We start from the raw sequence: 14,757 nt of genomic DNA on the forward strand, positions 1-14,757 counted from the left end.
CTCGAAATACAATCTGTAATTACTCAAACTAGTATCAATCGTTCAGTGAATTTTTATGGACAAATAAAGTTTACTTGAAGAATATGAAATTCATCACATTTTAGTTATGATTGTTATAAATATATTGTATTTTACAGTTCATGGTTAGTAGTTGTAGCAGTGTTTGTTGTAGTATCACAGATACCACCTATAGCTATGGCACCATATCTAGGTAATATGATATTTGATAAACAAGCTCCAGGTTTCGGAGGTAAGTTCAACTTTAACATTTCTCTTTACAGATCAAAACAAAAATAAATCTATCCTTCATAAAACTAGCCATGAGATTGTCCTAAAATAAACCTGTTTTTTTACATCTGACCTTCATTAAAATTTCTATTAATGCAGATGTTTGAAATCATCTAGTGTTTATTAAAGGCACAATATTCTCCACTGAAAGGAAAATATAGTAGAATCTGTATTCAGCGACCACTCAAGTGAATTGTCATGACTGACCTCTTGATAGGAGTGACATATTAATAAAATCTCAGTGTTTGTTAATGCTGATATCAAGTAAAATTCATTGACCCAAATCTCCGATATAAAATTCTGTAGACGTGTCATTCAGTAACCACTTTGATACTACTATGGCTACCTTTGTTATGAATTTGATATTTACCCCTTTTTGTGAAGAAAATTGATGAATTATTTTTATTTTATCGAAAAATACCATGTCAAAAAACTTAGATCGAACTTAGAATAAATCAATCCTAATTTATGGCCATTCGATTCTATTGATTTTATGACGTTAGTCTGCTACGAAAGAATAACTTCTTTCTATCAAGATGGCATCTAACTTAGGATTTTTGTTTTACTCATTTAAATTACTATCTAAAGAAGCCATATACCAGCCCTTAATTTATGTTAAATTTTATTAAGTAAAATATCTTTTCCCTTTCTGTTCTACTATGGCTTGAAACTTGTTGGGTTTTGTTTTAGAAGCAGGAGGACCTAGTATAATCTTATGGCAGATGCCAGCAGCTTTTACAGCTCTTAATATTCCACAGCCATATTCATTCCTGTTTTTACTATCAGCCTTCCTCTTCGGTCTTATGTTCTTGGTAAGTAATTTATTTAAAGTATAAAATGTGTCACATCTAGTGGAGAAGATATATAGATGTTCAATAATAAGTTTTGACCAATGTTGGATTGGTAGCGAAGGAAATTTCTATGTGAGTAGCACAGATTAAATACTGTTTAAAAAGTGTTAATATTTTGAATTTGTTAGAATTTTGACATTGTCATTCCAACTGCCATAATTGATAAATTAAAAACAAAAAGATTTGTACTTTGGGCTGAGAATGATAAAGGATAATGACAAAAATATAAGGAACTGCAACAGGTGAAGTTTCTGTAGATTATTGTCAATTTCATATCACTATTTGCAAATAAATCTGTAATTATTATTTGTAACGACTATAGAAGAGTTATATTGTTGTATTTCAGTGTATAGGATGTCTAACGATAGTTGATAATATAATGGATAGCTTAGAAGAATGGGTCAGTAGAAAATCATGTAGTAAAATAGCTGTACATTTACTCATGTCATTTGTTGTCATGTGTATAGCCAAAGGACTTGGTATTCTACAAACCACTCGGGTGAGTTACCTTAAATTATACTTCTATCAGGACAAATACCTTACCATACTAACTATGTTACTAGTATTTGTAATATAACCTTGCCAGATTACAGATTAAAATTGTTTCCTCGTTTAAATTGGAGACAGATCGCAGATTGATCAGTTCTCATTAATGGTCTAATCAGAGGTTGCAGTGGATCAATTTCGAGTTGCGTAAAAATATGCAGACATTCAAAAATTTTGCGTTTTTGCTCTCTACATCTGCGTGATTTAGAGTCTTTCAAAATATTCAATAGAAGCAAGTAAAATCGTTACGTGAACAACCCTATTTTAAGTGTCATTATTTCATTGATATTGTATTTAGTTTAATGACGACATATCTATGGTTGACGGCACAGTCATTTCAATCTTTCACTTCGACAGGAAGTAAAGAGCAAACTATCTCTATGAAAGCCAATATTTGATTGGCTGAATGCGGTGTGTAAATGCCGCATGAAGCACGGAAATTGATGACAGTGTACAAACTATGAAATAGAATAATCCAATTATTCTCATGTCGGGGAAATTTTTCTGCGTGTAAATTACTCAGCATCCTTCAATATTTGTGTTTATTTTGAAAAAAATGCGTGAAAAACGCAGATTTTTGCGTGACTGCGACCTCTGGGTCTAATAATAGTTGAGGGTTTTCCAGATGAATATGTCAATTTAAGATTTGAAAATAACCATGATAGGACCAACATTTTCATTGGGTAATGTTTAAAGGGACAGAAGCTCGAAGAGCTTATTGGTAGGACTAAAAATAGTAAAATATAGGACTGTTTTACCATGACTTCATGAAAATGACAAACACCAAGAAAAGGTACCTAACCAATTTTCAAAAGGCATGAAATATATGTCAGTTATCACTGACGTAAGTATGAGTGTACCTAAGCACCGATACTTGCCTAGCATGGGATAGAATTATACAAGTTAACTGGCAACCCATACTATTACGCAAACCAGTTATGTATATGCTTTTCACAAATATAATGGCACAATAAATACAGGAGTAATGCTGGAATTTGAGTAAAGATATATCAAATAAGATTTACTAGTAGAAAAGAACATGTTTGGGACTGTCTTATATAGAATGTTTACAAGTACATTGTATATTGATTTTTGTCGATAATGATTAAGACAGTAATTTACACTTAGCTATAGATTTAATTAAATCCAACAACCACATGTAATGAAGAGGATTTCTTGGCTCTCATTCAATATAACATATAACACTTGACAACTCCTTGTCATTTCTCAACATTGCCAACATTTTCTCTTATATAAATGATAAAACCAGATCTATATTTGTTGATGAACTCACAAATTGACACAAAATTCCGTAACTCATAACATTTTTTATATGCATAAGGTTGGGATCAATATTTTTGTCAGTTTTATACCGTAAATCAAATTTTGATTTACGTTTTAGGTCCTCTCTCACCAATAAAACCTGCTTTATGTGTGAATGTTAATGTCACCATGTTCTTTGACAAAATGCTAAAAGGAATGAAAAAGATTGATTACATTAATGAAAATATTCCATTTTAGATATAACCATGATGAATATTGAACTTAAATCATGCATGTTCCATCTTAATTTATGAACTATTATCCATATTCCATTTTAATTATGAATTATTATCCATATTTCATTTAAATTATAAACTATTCCATTTTAGTTATGAACTATTATTCATATTTCATTTAAATTATTAACTATTCCATTTTAATTATGGATCAGTATGCATACTAAAATTTAATTTTTCAACACCCAATATTAACATTATGAGATCACGTGAGATTGCATCTTGCCCGCGAAAATCAGTGCGTGCTTGCCCAGTCACAAGCGAAGGACTTGTTTCGAAGCTCTTTGCTTATTTGTCATTGTGTCTTTTTTAAAAAAGTTTTTTTTTAATATTTGAACATTTCTGTTACGTAGTAACAACGAAGATTGTATTGACGTAGTCAATAATTTGCTAAAGCAGTTTACTTTTTAGTTAACTTAAAAGCAGTTTGTTTTTTGGTGTTCATAAAGCACATGGCTGAAAAAATGGCGAAACATGCTCCTGCTACTAAGCAGATTCTAAAGGAAGATTTACAGGAAACCACGACTGGTGGTAAAAGAAAAATCCAAAATCCATTAAAAGAATCTGGGAACGTAGTTCCCTCTAAAAAACAATGTAATGAAAAAACTAAAAATATTTCAAGGTCAAACGAAGGCCTTGCCTCATCTTCGTCCAGTAAATCCAAAACGACGAACAAACAATCTGACTCCGTAGAATCTAGTTCATTTCCACCCAGCGAATTATTGAAATAAAATTAAACCATTTGTTAGTCCCGAAATGACCTAGTTTGTGTCGAGTGGACGTTAAACCCCATTTCTCTCTCTCTCTCCATTTATATTGTGAATTATCGTGCATATTTAATTTTAATTATGAACCATTATGCATATTCAGTTTTAAATATGAACCGTTATTCTAGATATTCTATGAATGCAAGGAGTATGATCTTTCCCTTACATTAATCATCCAACCAGCAGAATAAGCCCATTTCAAGTAAAAAGATTGAACAAGTTAAAATGCTTTGTAATGTACTTGAATGTCCTAAAATAGAATTGCAGACTAAAGTATTATGTCAATGTCAGTTCCAGATTAATGTGCATGTAAAACTTTATTTTACAGGCTGGTTTGTACTATTTTGGGCTGATTGACCAATCAATAACAAGATTACAGTTTATATTGATTGATTTGTTGGCGTTTGGTCTAGTAGTTGTTTATCGTAAGTTCAAGCTGTTAAATGTCAAAAAACATTGCAAAGTTTGTCTGGAACTTTTACAATATAATTGATTTCATATTATTTTTCCCGTAAACTTCCATTAGAGATTTATTATTTTAATCAGAAATGACTTACATTTGCCGATTGTCACTTCCATATCATTGAGTGAACAGGGAAAGCTATTTGAGATGTCAGGAACCCACATTTTTGTAGGTTTTTATATGCCCACATTGAAATGTGGTCGTATATTGTCGTCGCCCCTGTCCGTCCGTCCGGCAATTGTGGACGCTCTAGAGGTTAAAATTAATGTCTTAAATTTATACACAGTGTTTAAGGTCATGAGACAAAGAAGCCTATTGATTTCCGATAATTACTGCCAGAGTTATGGCCCTTGATCACTTTGAAAAATCTGGTGGATGCTTTAGAGATCATATATAGTTATCATCTGATTGATTTTATATTTATACACCATGTTTATGCCTATATATATCGTTTCGATTGACTTTAGGTTGATACAAAGAGTTTAAGGTCTTAAGACGAACAAGTACTTGTGTATTGATTTTCAATGATTTTTGGTAACTTGAACAGCTAAATCCATGGTATTAAATGTTTTATATAGTTAGCATGGGTCAAACAAATTCTAATGATTTTCTGATAATTAGTTGTAATTCTTAATCAGATTTTAGTGTATTAAATTGTATTATAAATGTTTTATTACTGACAAAAGTAAAAATATACGACAACTCTTGTTGACTGCCCGGACAATTTAGCTGCTGTTGGCGTATGCTTCATTGCCTGGCAACCTATCTTTTTATCTTTCAGTAAGACAGAATTTTGCCCTTGCTGAAAGAATCATTATGGCTTTATGGGTATTTTTCGCAGCAACAACATCTTCTGTAAGTTTTCTCATTCTAATTTAGTATATTGATCCCCCGCCACTCCTTTAAGAATTCAAGAGCCCTAATTATTTACACAACAGTTACTAAATATCTGCCAATTAGGTAAGACCTATCCAGTGAATTTTTGATAGTCAAAGAAATTATTTGGCCTCTGTGTGTCCCCTCTCCCTTTCCCCTAGTCCCAAAACCCTTGATCCATGCTTGCATACAGAATAGTGTAAATTAATGTTAAAAGACTCTTTAGGTTTAGCCATAAATTGAATGATTCGGGTAAGTGGTCTGAAGTGTGAAACTGTAAATCTATGCAAATCTATGATCATGCATGGAGTGTAGATGTTAAACCCAGTCCCCGCTTTTCAATGGAACAGAAATTAATTGAAAAAATATAAAAATGTAATATATTTTGATTGATGCTATATTTAGAATTATATTTTACAGGGCGTATGGTTTTATGTTTTCCATAAAACTAAAGATGCACCGATGAAGTTAATGGGAGAAAGTTATATCTATAATGATTCATGGAAAATTGTTAGTTGGGTTATAGCTGCCTTTCCTTATATAGGTGTTATCATTGGAGTTATCCATGCTGTAGTTGTAGCTAGAGGGGTAAGACATTCTTATCTATGATATTCTGAATAAAATTTGGTCTCATATTGATCAGAAACAAAAATAAACAAGTTACTAAAATATGATGTTAAATATATTGTCAATGGTTGGTTGCTCTCATTATGCAAATTAACACTTTCAACACAAAAATCAACCTATATTTAACATACTATACAACATACTTTATGGTGACCTTACAAGGTAGCTGACATAGTATTTTCTTAATACACTTGATCTATATTTAGTAACCCCCTTCATATTCATAGTCTATTATAGGTACATATCAGATTGATTATACTGTACAAGCATAATAAAGCATATATATCAACTAATTATACTTAAATGGAATCATACTAAAGTGATATTGCCAAATATTACACTTGTGTTTAACAATGCAATTTGTCGCAACTACTTATCAAAACATCACTATTTTATCCTTATTCTGATCAAAGCTAAATACTAAGTTGTATGTTCGAGATTGGTCATTATGAGGTGTGTAAAGATAGAGCTGATTATCCAGATACTATATTTTAAACAAGGCTACCATAATTAATGTAAAGTTTAGAATAATTTATTCTATTGGTAACAAATTTTGATTCAGAGACGATTTTGAATCCAGATTTACAATGGGAGACAAGATATACTTATTACCAATATTATTACCATGGGCCCTGCTTGATTTGTCAATACCGGCGCATACCGGCTGACCACAGTTCGGCAGTTTTTGTGCTAGGTCACTTGATTTCACAGAAAGTTGACAAAAGTTTGACTGCGGCGTACGCCGAATGCGCCGCTTTAGCGGCAGCGGCGAACACCGGCGCAAGATGGTGAACATGTCAACGAGATAAAATTCACGTTATTTAGGAATGCCATAAAACACTAATTTTAAAGCGTTAGAATTAAACCAAATGTTTTGAAGTTGAATTTGAGCTTCGTAAAACCAGAAGTTCATATGTCATTTATTTTTTCTCAGTAATATTACTAATAATAATTTTCTGCTTATTTTGCGGGCACTTTCACGTCATACTTTCAAGAATACTGTTTTTGATTAAAACATGTCATGTAACCGGTTTAATATTATAACATTATCCGACACCATATTGTTTATCAGCCGGGTCACTTGATTTGCTTCGATACGGTAACCTGACCGGAGTACGCCATAGTAGAAACGGGCTCACCTATCCGCGGACAAATCAAGCAGGCCCATGGTACACTAAGTCATTAATGAAATTTCTCATCGTCACCAAATTTTGTATTTCACTTTAGAATATCTCTGAAATATTTGTAAAATGCCCACTAAAAGTATTCTACCTTCCAGTAATAAATTACTTGATGATCCTGGTTCTAACTTTCAGAAACTTCATTCCTCTACCTGCAGGCTTTACTCTATAGTCAAGATTATCATGTCTCTTTACACACTTGCTTATTTAAAATAACTTATATATATTTTTCAGAAAATCACCAGCTGTTTTTGTGGTATTACTGAACGAGTACGTGAACAAGAACATGATGCAAATGGCTACCATCATCCCCCACCACCCCTACCTGAACCAACTGCTCCCCCATACACCTACATGGAACAGACATATCCCATGGATGATATGATGTATAAAATGGACTATGATCCACCGGAGTCCGAACCACTCACAAGTCATGGAACACGCATTTAAATGGATTTTTTATATACTTGTGTACAGAACCTGACATGTAAAAAATAACTGCAGCATGGAGAATTTTTTTTTTTGTATTTAAAGAGATTAAGATATGGCTGCCTTACTCACAGAGAGAACATTATACCGGAAATAACTTATTTAAGAGTTATTATATATTCAAATATTCCATTCCATTGAAAACAAATTACCCAAAAATGTGGAATTTTACAACTATTGTTTTGTCTTTTATTGTGAAAAATAACAAAAATCGTTGTGAATAGTTTGTGAAATCGGTTTTGTTTATAAAACTATGTTTAATGTGTTTTTTTGTCGGTGAATAGTTTTAGAGTTAGTGTAGAGAAAAGAAAATACACATATATACAACAACTGAGGTGTACCAATCAATAGAAGTAGGAAATGAGAGAATTTAACAGTATATTTTTTATTGTGTAATTATTTCGACAGTGTTGTTATATATAATATATTGATAATAGGATGTGGTATAACAAAACAGTAGGACATTAAACCCCATTTCATTTATATAACAAACATTGATTAATGATGGGATGGCCGAATGGTTAGTGCGTGCGCGCTGTATCATAAGGTCTGTCATTGAGTCAACTGGAGGGTTTTCGATTCCCCGGCTGTACGTGACAAGGAGTAGGGTCGCCTGTCCAACCTCATTTTTTTTCTCCAGGTCCTCCAGTTTTCTCTTACTGCTAAAGACCCCTACGCGCAAGCAAATAATGGAAATAAAATTAAATCATGTTAGTCCCGCAATGGCCTCGTTTGTGTCAAGTGGACGTTAAACTCCATTCTGTCTCTCTCTGATTAATGATTTTAATGCTGTGTATAGAATTTTCTACATAGAATAAAGGGGATGGGTTTGGGTATACTTCACTGTATAATATTATTATTCAGAGTACACTTTAAATAGTCTAGGTAATATTTAAATATCTTTAATATATTATGTTATATGCTTTGTTTGCAGTATTATGAGCCTTTACATAATAAATGTATATGTCTGTAGATTTCCTTTATGGAATGGCACCACTACATGTAGTTTAGGAACTATTTATACCAGAGTAAAAATGATGGGAATAAAAGTTAGTCCATATGATAATCCTTCTTTATTTCTCACTGGTATTTAATTTATAATACTACAATGATATATTTGTATTTTTAGACTGAGATTATTATCATATAGTGTACACTCTGATTTACTGTATGTATACCCATATATTTTTCTAATTTTAGTTTTTTGTGTTTTGAGTTTATAAAGACTTTGTAAACATTTTTAAAACATTCCCATTTTTTGATCAAGATCACATTTTCAATTTGATGCATGAAATATTTTACAATTTATATCAATAACGAATATTTATACAATACATATGGGTTTGATTTCACTTCTAACTGTACAAAATATAATTATTAACTTGTACCATTTAAAACAAGCCTCTGAAACAGAACTGAGAAATACAGATGGAAAACATCATGGGTATCCACTTCCTTTTTGTTTCAGCACTGACCCATCTTATGATGGTCATTTTTATGGAAGTAAATCTAGCATTTAGCTGTAGTTAAGCATATTATTTTAACATTTGCTCTTTTTCTCATCATAATGATAGGCAATCTGAACGACAGACTCACCCTACCTGCAGAGAAGTGACTCTGACACAGTGAATAGCCATGATATCCATATGACGTTATCTAAACGTCACAGGTCATGAGGTCACATCACCAAACAAATGTTAACACCATCATTATGATCATTATCAACCTTACAAGACACAATGTTACATTGTAAACAATAGCCTTCTTGCAGCCTTCTTGCAGCCTTTAGGACTGTATAATCCGTACAGAACGTCTTATCGCTTCTTCCAATGATTTTTCAGAAAAATAACATCATCTACAACTCTAGATTTGACATCGGCATATTGGCACTATTTTGTGCTTCGGTCGTGTCTATTTCAGATATACACAATCAATTCTGTTAATGTTTTTAGCGTGGGGATTGACTAAAAGTTAATTTATTTCAGTTCTAAACAAAAATTTAAAACTTTAACGCAATTTTAAAAAAATAGCCAAATTCTGGCTGGGATTACTGAGCAAAATGGCCATTCACTGTATACGTGCGAAAAAAAAGCCAGCTACCGTTTAATTTCCGTACGTTAGTTACGTAGGAATGATAGGGTCACATTCTATATTAGTTTTAATATATACAATAGTTAGATATATTACTGTTAACTTTTATATGCTCAAATTCTTATTATATTATACATTGTCATATAGTTTGAATTATTACTCAGTTTTATCTACTTTAATTCATATATTTACATTATACATGGTTTACATTTTAAAGGTACACTATGCCATAAAATCCAAGATCATCATGATACTCTGTTTGGTGTGTTTAAAGATATAATTTTAATTAAATTCAAGTTTTTATGAGTCTAATTTTCTAAAGTACTTAAGGACTAGTAGCAGAATTTTAATCTGATTGATACATGTGTAAATGTGACAGGTGCACATCATGTTTTTGTTAACAAACCTGTTTGGTAATGATTTGAACACTGTTATATGTATGTTATTGAGGACCTATCAAATAGGTCTTTTTATTCAATGATTATAATTACGCTTATGGTGTTTTGTTGGGTTTTTTTTTAAATTTTAGTACCATCATTCACTATTATTTTAGAATAAAAAAAAAACAGTTTATCAGTTATGTTACATTGTTCAAGATTTGGTGACTTATACCTAAGGCAGACAAGCATATTTTTTTGCCCTGTCGCACCGATTTTAAAATTGCCTGTGTGTCTGTTCACAACAACGACGATTCTGCACGCGAACCATTTGCCCATTCAATCGCCCATATCTAGCATATTTGATATTTTCGGCTCATCTGTCCGTATCCAGCATATATTGTCGAGTGAACCATTTTTATAAGCCAGTCGGAGACATCATTGATTTCACATGATCTCAAAATGGCTACCTCAACTGCCAAAGCGTTGAGTCTGAGGAAAGAAAAAGAATTGATGATTCTTTGATCAGAAAGGCGTTGCCTGTTTGACATCACGATTTCAGAGTTTTAGGAGCAAATGAATAGCAGCTACCACAGCAATCTTACGTTTTCAGCGAATCGCCAGTCACAGGATCAATGTAATTTACTCGCAGAGTGGTGTATACTTTCGAGAAGATCACTGTGTGCCCGTTCATGAATGGCCGTAAAAAAATCAATGGCAAATTTCAATTGCCACGATCAGGTGAAAAAATATGCTTGTTTGCAGTACTCATAGCCTAAGGTTAATAAAAAATTTGTACAAGTTGCACATTTTGAAAATAATTTTAAGAATTAAATTTTAATAAGATATGGGTGTGTTTTGTTTTTTAATACTTTTTGTAGACATAAGCACAGTCAAATGTGCTAGTTAGTAATTGTCATTATGCCAATTGTAATTAAAATATTAGGTGAGAATAGGTGATACCAAACCTTATTCAACATTATCTGTTGGCTAGCACAGATGTTATTAATGTTAAATTTGGCTTTAAAACAGGTACTTTAAAGGAGCTAAACGTCTTTGATAGAGGTCATAATAGAAAGGTCTGTAGAATAAAAATTTTGTTTTGAAATATAAAGCGAAAGTCAATTTGTTTACTAATTTTAGTTTAAGTTCTGTTTTAAATTGTAGACAATTAAACATAAAATCAGTCAGATCTCAAAACTGACAATATCTGTAGACCTAATTAGACAGATACCCACCTCATAAAACAAACTGACTGATCAAATCTTATTAATTGACAATTTTATTCAAATCAAAGAAGGATAGTCATTTTAAACATTGGGTGGATTATTTTTTTTTTTTAAAAATTGGAATTTAGCTCATTACTTTAACATATGCTATTATATGATTACTAGATATACATGTTAGTGTATAAATAGGTTTTATAATATTTGTACTATATATTGTACTATTATTGCTATAGTTTTAGTGTTATTGTTGAACTGGTGTATATTAACACATATTTATATCATTTTACATACAATCATTATTAAGTAATTGAAGACTTTACTTCCTAAATGAGATATCTCCATTTTAACAACTTGTGAATCAAATTATCTGTTCCACTTTCTCGAAAATAGAATAGTTTTCCCAAAAATTTGTGTTGATTCCATTAGGGAACTGACCTCTTCAATTATTCTTAAAATCATTTGTTTAAAGATTTTCATCTTGTTTTAATCTTGTAAATATTTGTGTTTGTTAGTGTAATAACATTACTTATATTATTCTACTCAGTATATATATACTGGATATTGCATAATATAAATGTACTTGATATATGTAGATATAACTATTCAAATCACACTAAATAAACACTGTATATTGAATTAAATTCTTCTCCAATACTGAATAGACTTCATTTACATATATTCACAGTTTAGAGGAAATTTTCATATTGTGTTTTTCCTGTCATAGTTTGTAGATGATAACTCTGTATTATTTTCCTTATGAAGTTCTTCCAATGCGATTCTTTTTAGAAGAAAACTTTTTAACATCTGAATGAGAACATTGAGGGTAATCAAACTGAATATTAAATACTCCTTGTAAAATGAACCAATGTTCAAACTATTGCAATGAAATTTAAAAAAAATATCTCCATGTATTATTTAAATAATTGACAGAGTACATACACCCACATTTGTGTATAATTAGATGGCATGGTTGAGGATATTCATAGTCAGGCTTTTAAAAATTGCAAAGCAACTAAAAATATTTATTAAATGTGGTTGGTTTGAAGGTGCGCCTACTATTTAAAGAGTCTATGTTAGATGTAAGACATCATAAGTGTTCTGTGTCCAAGAAAGTTTGTTGAAAGTGTGACAATTTGAGACAGTTTAAATGACAATTGAAAGAAAGTTAGAACTGAGGGAATCAAAAATACAAATATTTTGTATAAAAATTCTTTATCTTTTTATGATTGCCTTTATATAATTGTGATTTCATTTTTACCACAAAATAGTATGTGTAGAAGTACAGTTTCGATTAGATTAAACATTTTTGCAATTTAATAAATTTTACCTTTTCTGCTTATATAGCCCACCAATTTTGATATGCCGTGTTCTCAATTCATATGGTTAGTTTGTTTATTATTTAAAACAAAAAGCACCCAAATAAGATGGTTGGAAAGTATTTTACTTAAATTTCTATTTATTTATTATTTTGTCTAGTCAAAAGAATTTTATTCATGCAAGAATAGTAATTAATTATTTCATAACTCTTATTTTATTTAGAAAATTCTACTGAAATATTCATCAACTGGATGTATTATGGCGGTATATTAGATTCAAAATTCTAACATGCTATCATCTAATTTCTAACTTCTGTTAATGTCATTTTTAAATTAAGACAATGTATAATCCAACTTCTTTACTTGTTCAGTGTAAATTTTAATTCTGTTTCATCTTATTTCTATTAAGACGAAAAACATCTTCATCATTGATGCTAAACACGTGAAGCATGAACATCAACGAATTTAGAATTTTTACTCTTCTGCCTAGCAACTATCATTATGAAGTCGTTTGGTGTTGACACTGCTGCTCATTTGATGATTGCGCACCTGGTCGGGACCATTATGTGTGGTTGATGGTTGGACGGAGGGCTGAAATATAGAGAGATAAATGTCGTTTAACGACCACTCGACACAAGACCCCTACGCACAAGAGAATTATTGAAATATGTTAGTCCCGAAATGACCTAGTTTGTGTCGAGTATACGTTAAACCCTATTTCTCTCTCTAGCTCTCTTACTTTTGCCAGTGTGTATACTAGCTGACAATGTTATATAATCCATAGATATATTTCCCTATGATATAACCGATATCTTCCGGTGTGGTTCTCCATCTCTTGTTATTGACACAGGATGGGGGTCTGGCACGGACAGTGGCTAGTCGTTTGGATGGTATAAAGAGACATTTTTTAGAAGAGTAAAAGAATATAGACCAAAAGTATATTAATATTAATTGGTTTAACTGTAAAAAAAAAATCAAATAAAAGTCTCCAAATCCTGCACTTGTCTTTAAAAAGAAAATGAACAAATGCTGTTTAGCTTATATTTGAAATAGTATTTGCAAACCATATCATGTTCGATGTTTTCAATTTTAACACTCCGTTATACCATTCAACCTGACGAAGAGCGAGTCGTTTGTATCAACATAATGGTCCCAATCAGGTGCTCAGTCGCCAATTTGAGCACACGGTGGCGACACCAAATGACGTCATAATGATGGTTGCTAGGTAGAAGTTTCAAATTTCTAAATTTGTTTGACGTTCATGCTTAACATGTAAAGCGACAACAAAGTAGACATTTTTCGTCTTAATAATATCAATAAGATGAAACAGAATTAAAATTTACACTGAACAAATAAAGAAGTTGGATTATACATACATTGTCTTAATTTAGAAATTAGATGATAGCGTGTTAGAATTTTAAATCTAATATACCACCATAATATATTTGTATGGAAAAAAAAAAATTGCAGTTTGTAGATCTGAATGAGTACCAGCAATAAGAAACCACACATTAACTATTTTTAAAATTCAATAACATTAAATCACATTTCCATTGCTAAAACATGTTTTTGCTCATTTGCTCATAGTGTTGCAGAATTTCAGCATATTTATTTTAATTGCCATACTATTATGATTTAACTTTTTTTTTGTAACCATATATATGTCATGGTAGATTATTAGTTTTGTCAATAAATTATACAAGACTTTATTCTTTGTTGTTTAATGTGGACAAACTTTAAAATCAACTTTAACCTGCACTAGAATTTAACCACAGGAGATATCTCTGACTCCTGGCTTTTTAATTTTTTATTAACAATATTATACCTGGAAAAGGTTGTCTTAAATGAAACTCTGGGAGAAGGTTTCTGAATGAAAAAACTATTAAAATTCTACATTATTTGTTCCCTTTCAAAAAGTACATTTGAGTACATGTAGTTCATTGGGTATGTAGAAATAATGCAGGTAGTTAGTCTCAACATTTCCAGAAATATCAAGTGTGAGTGGTAGGGTTTTCATAAATCGTTATAAAGGGAGACAACACTGTTATAAAATAAAAATGAAAGATGTTTGTGTGGACTTGTAGGTATCCCTACTGC

General features: G+C 31.3%; 1 protein-coding gene across 2 annotated transcripts in view; it reads left to right on the forward strand.

Annotated features, from left to right (window-relative positions):
- The window catches only part of LOC126814622 (sodium- and chloride-dependent betaine transporter), a 50,151-nt gene extending 35,782 nt beyond the window's left edge, over positions 1 to 14,369 (forward strand). The window contains exons 9-15 of one of the 2 annotated variants that reach the window (XM_050539895.1): positions 138 to 250; positions 979 to 1,100; positions 1,486 to 1,638; positions 4,340 to 4,436; positions 5,256 to 5,329; positions 5,771 to 5,938; positions 7,393 to 14,369. In XM_050539895.1, coding sequence (XP_050395852.1) covers positions 138 to 250; positions 979 to 1,100; positions 1,486 to 1,638; positions 4,340 to 4,436; positions 5,256 to 5,329; positions 5,771 to 5,938; positions 7,393 to 7,608 — 943 coding nt within the window. In that variant the 3' untranslated portion in view covers positions 7,609 to 14,369. The remainder of the gene's footprint in view (positions 1 to 137; positions 251 to 978; positions 1,101 to 1,485; positions 1,639 to 4,339; positions 4,437 to 5,255; positions 5,330 to 5,770; positions 5,939 to 7,392) is intronic. The other variant, XM_050539896.1, reaches the window with a different exon arrangement.
- The last annotated feature ends 388 nt before the right edge of the window (positions 14,370 to 14,757 follow it).

This window comes from Patella vulgata, chromosome 3 (genome assembly GCF_932274485.2).
Source record: "Patella vulgata chromosome 3, xgPatVulg1.2, whole genome shotgun sequence".
In the NCBI taxonomy this organism is placed as follows: Eukaryota; Metazoa; Mollusca; class Gastropoda; family Patellidae; genus Patella; species Patella vulgata.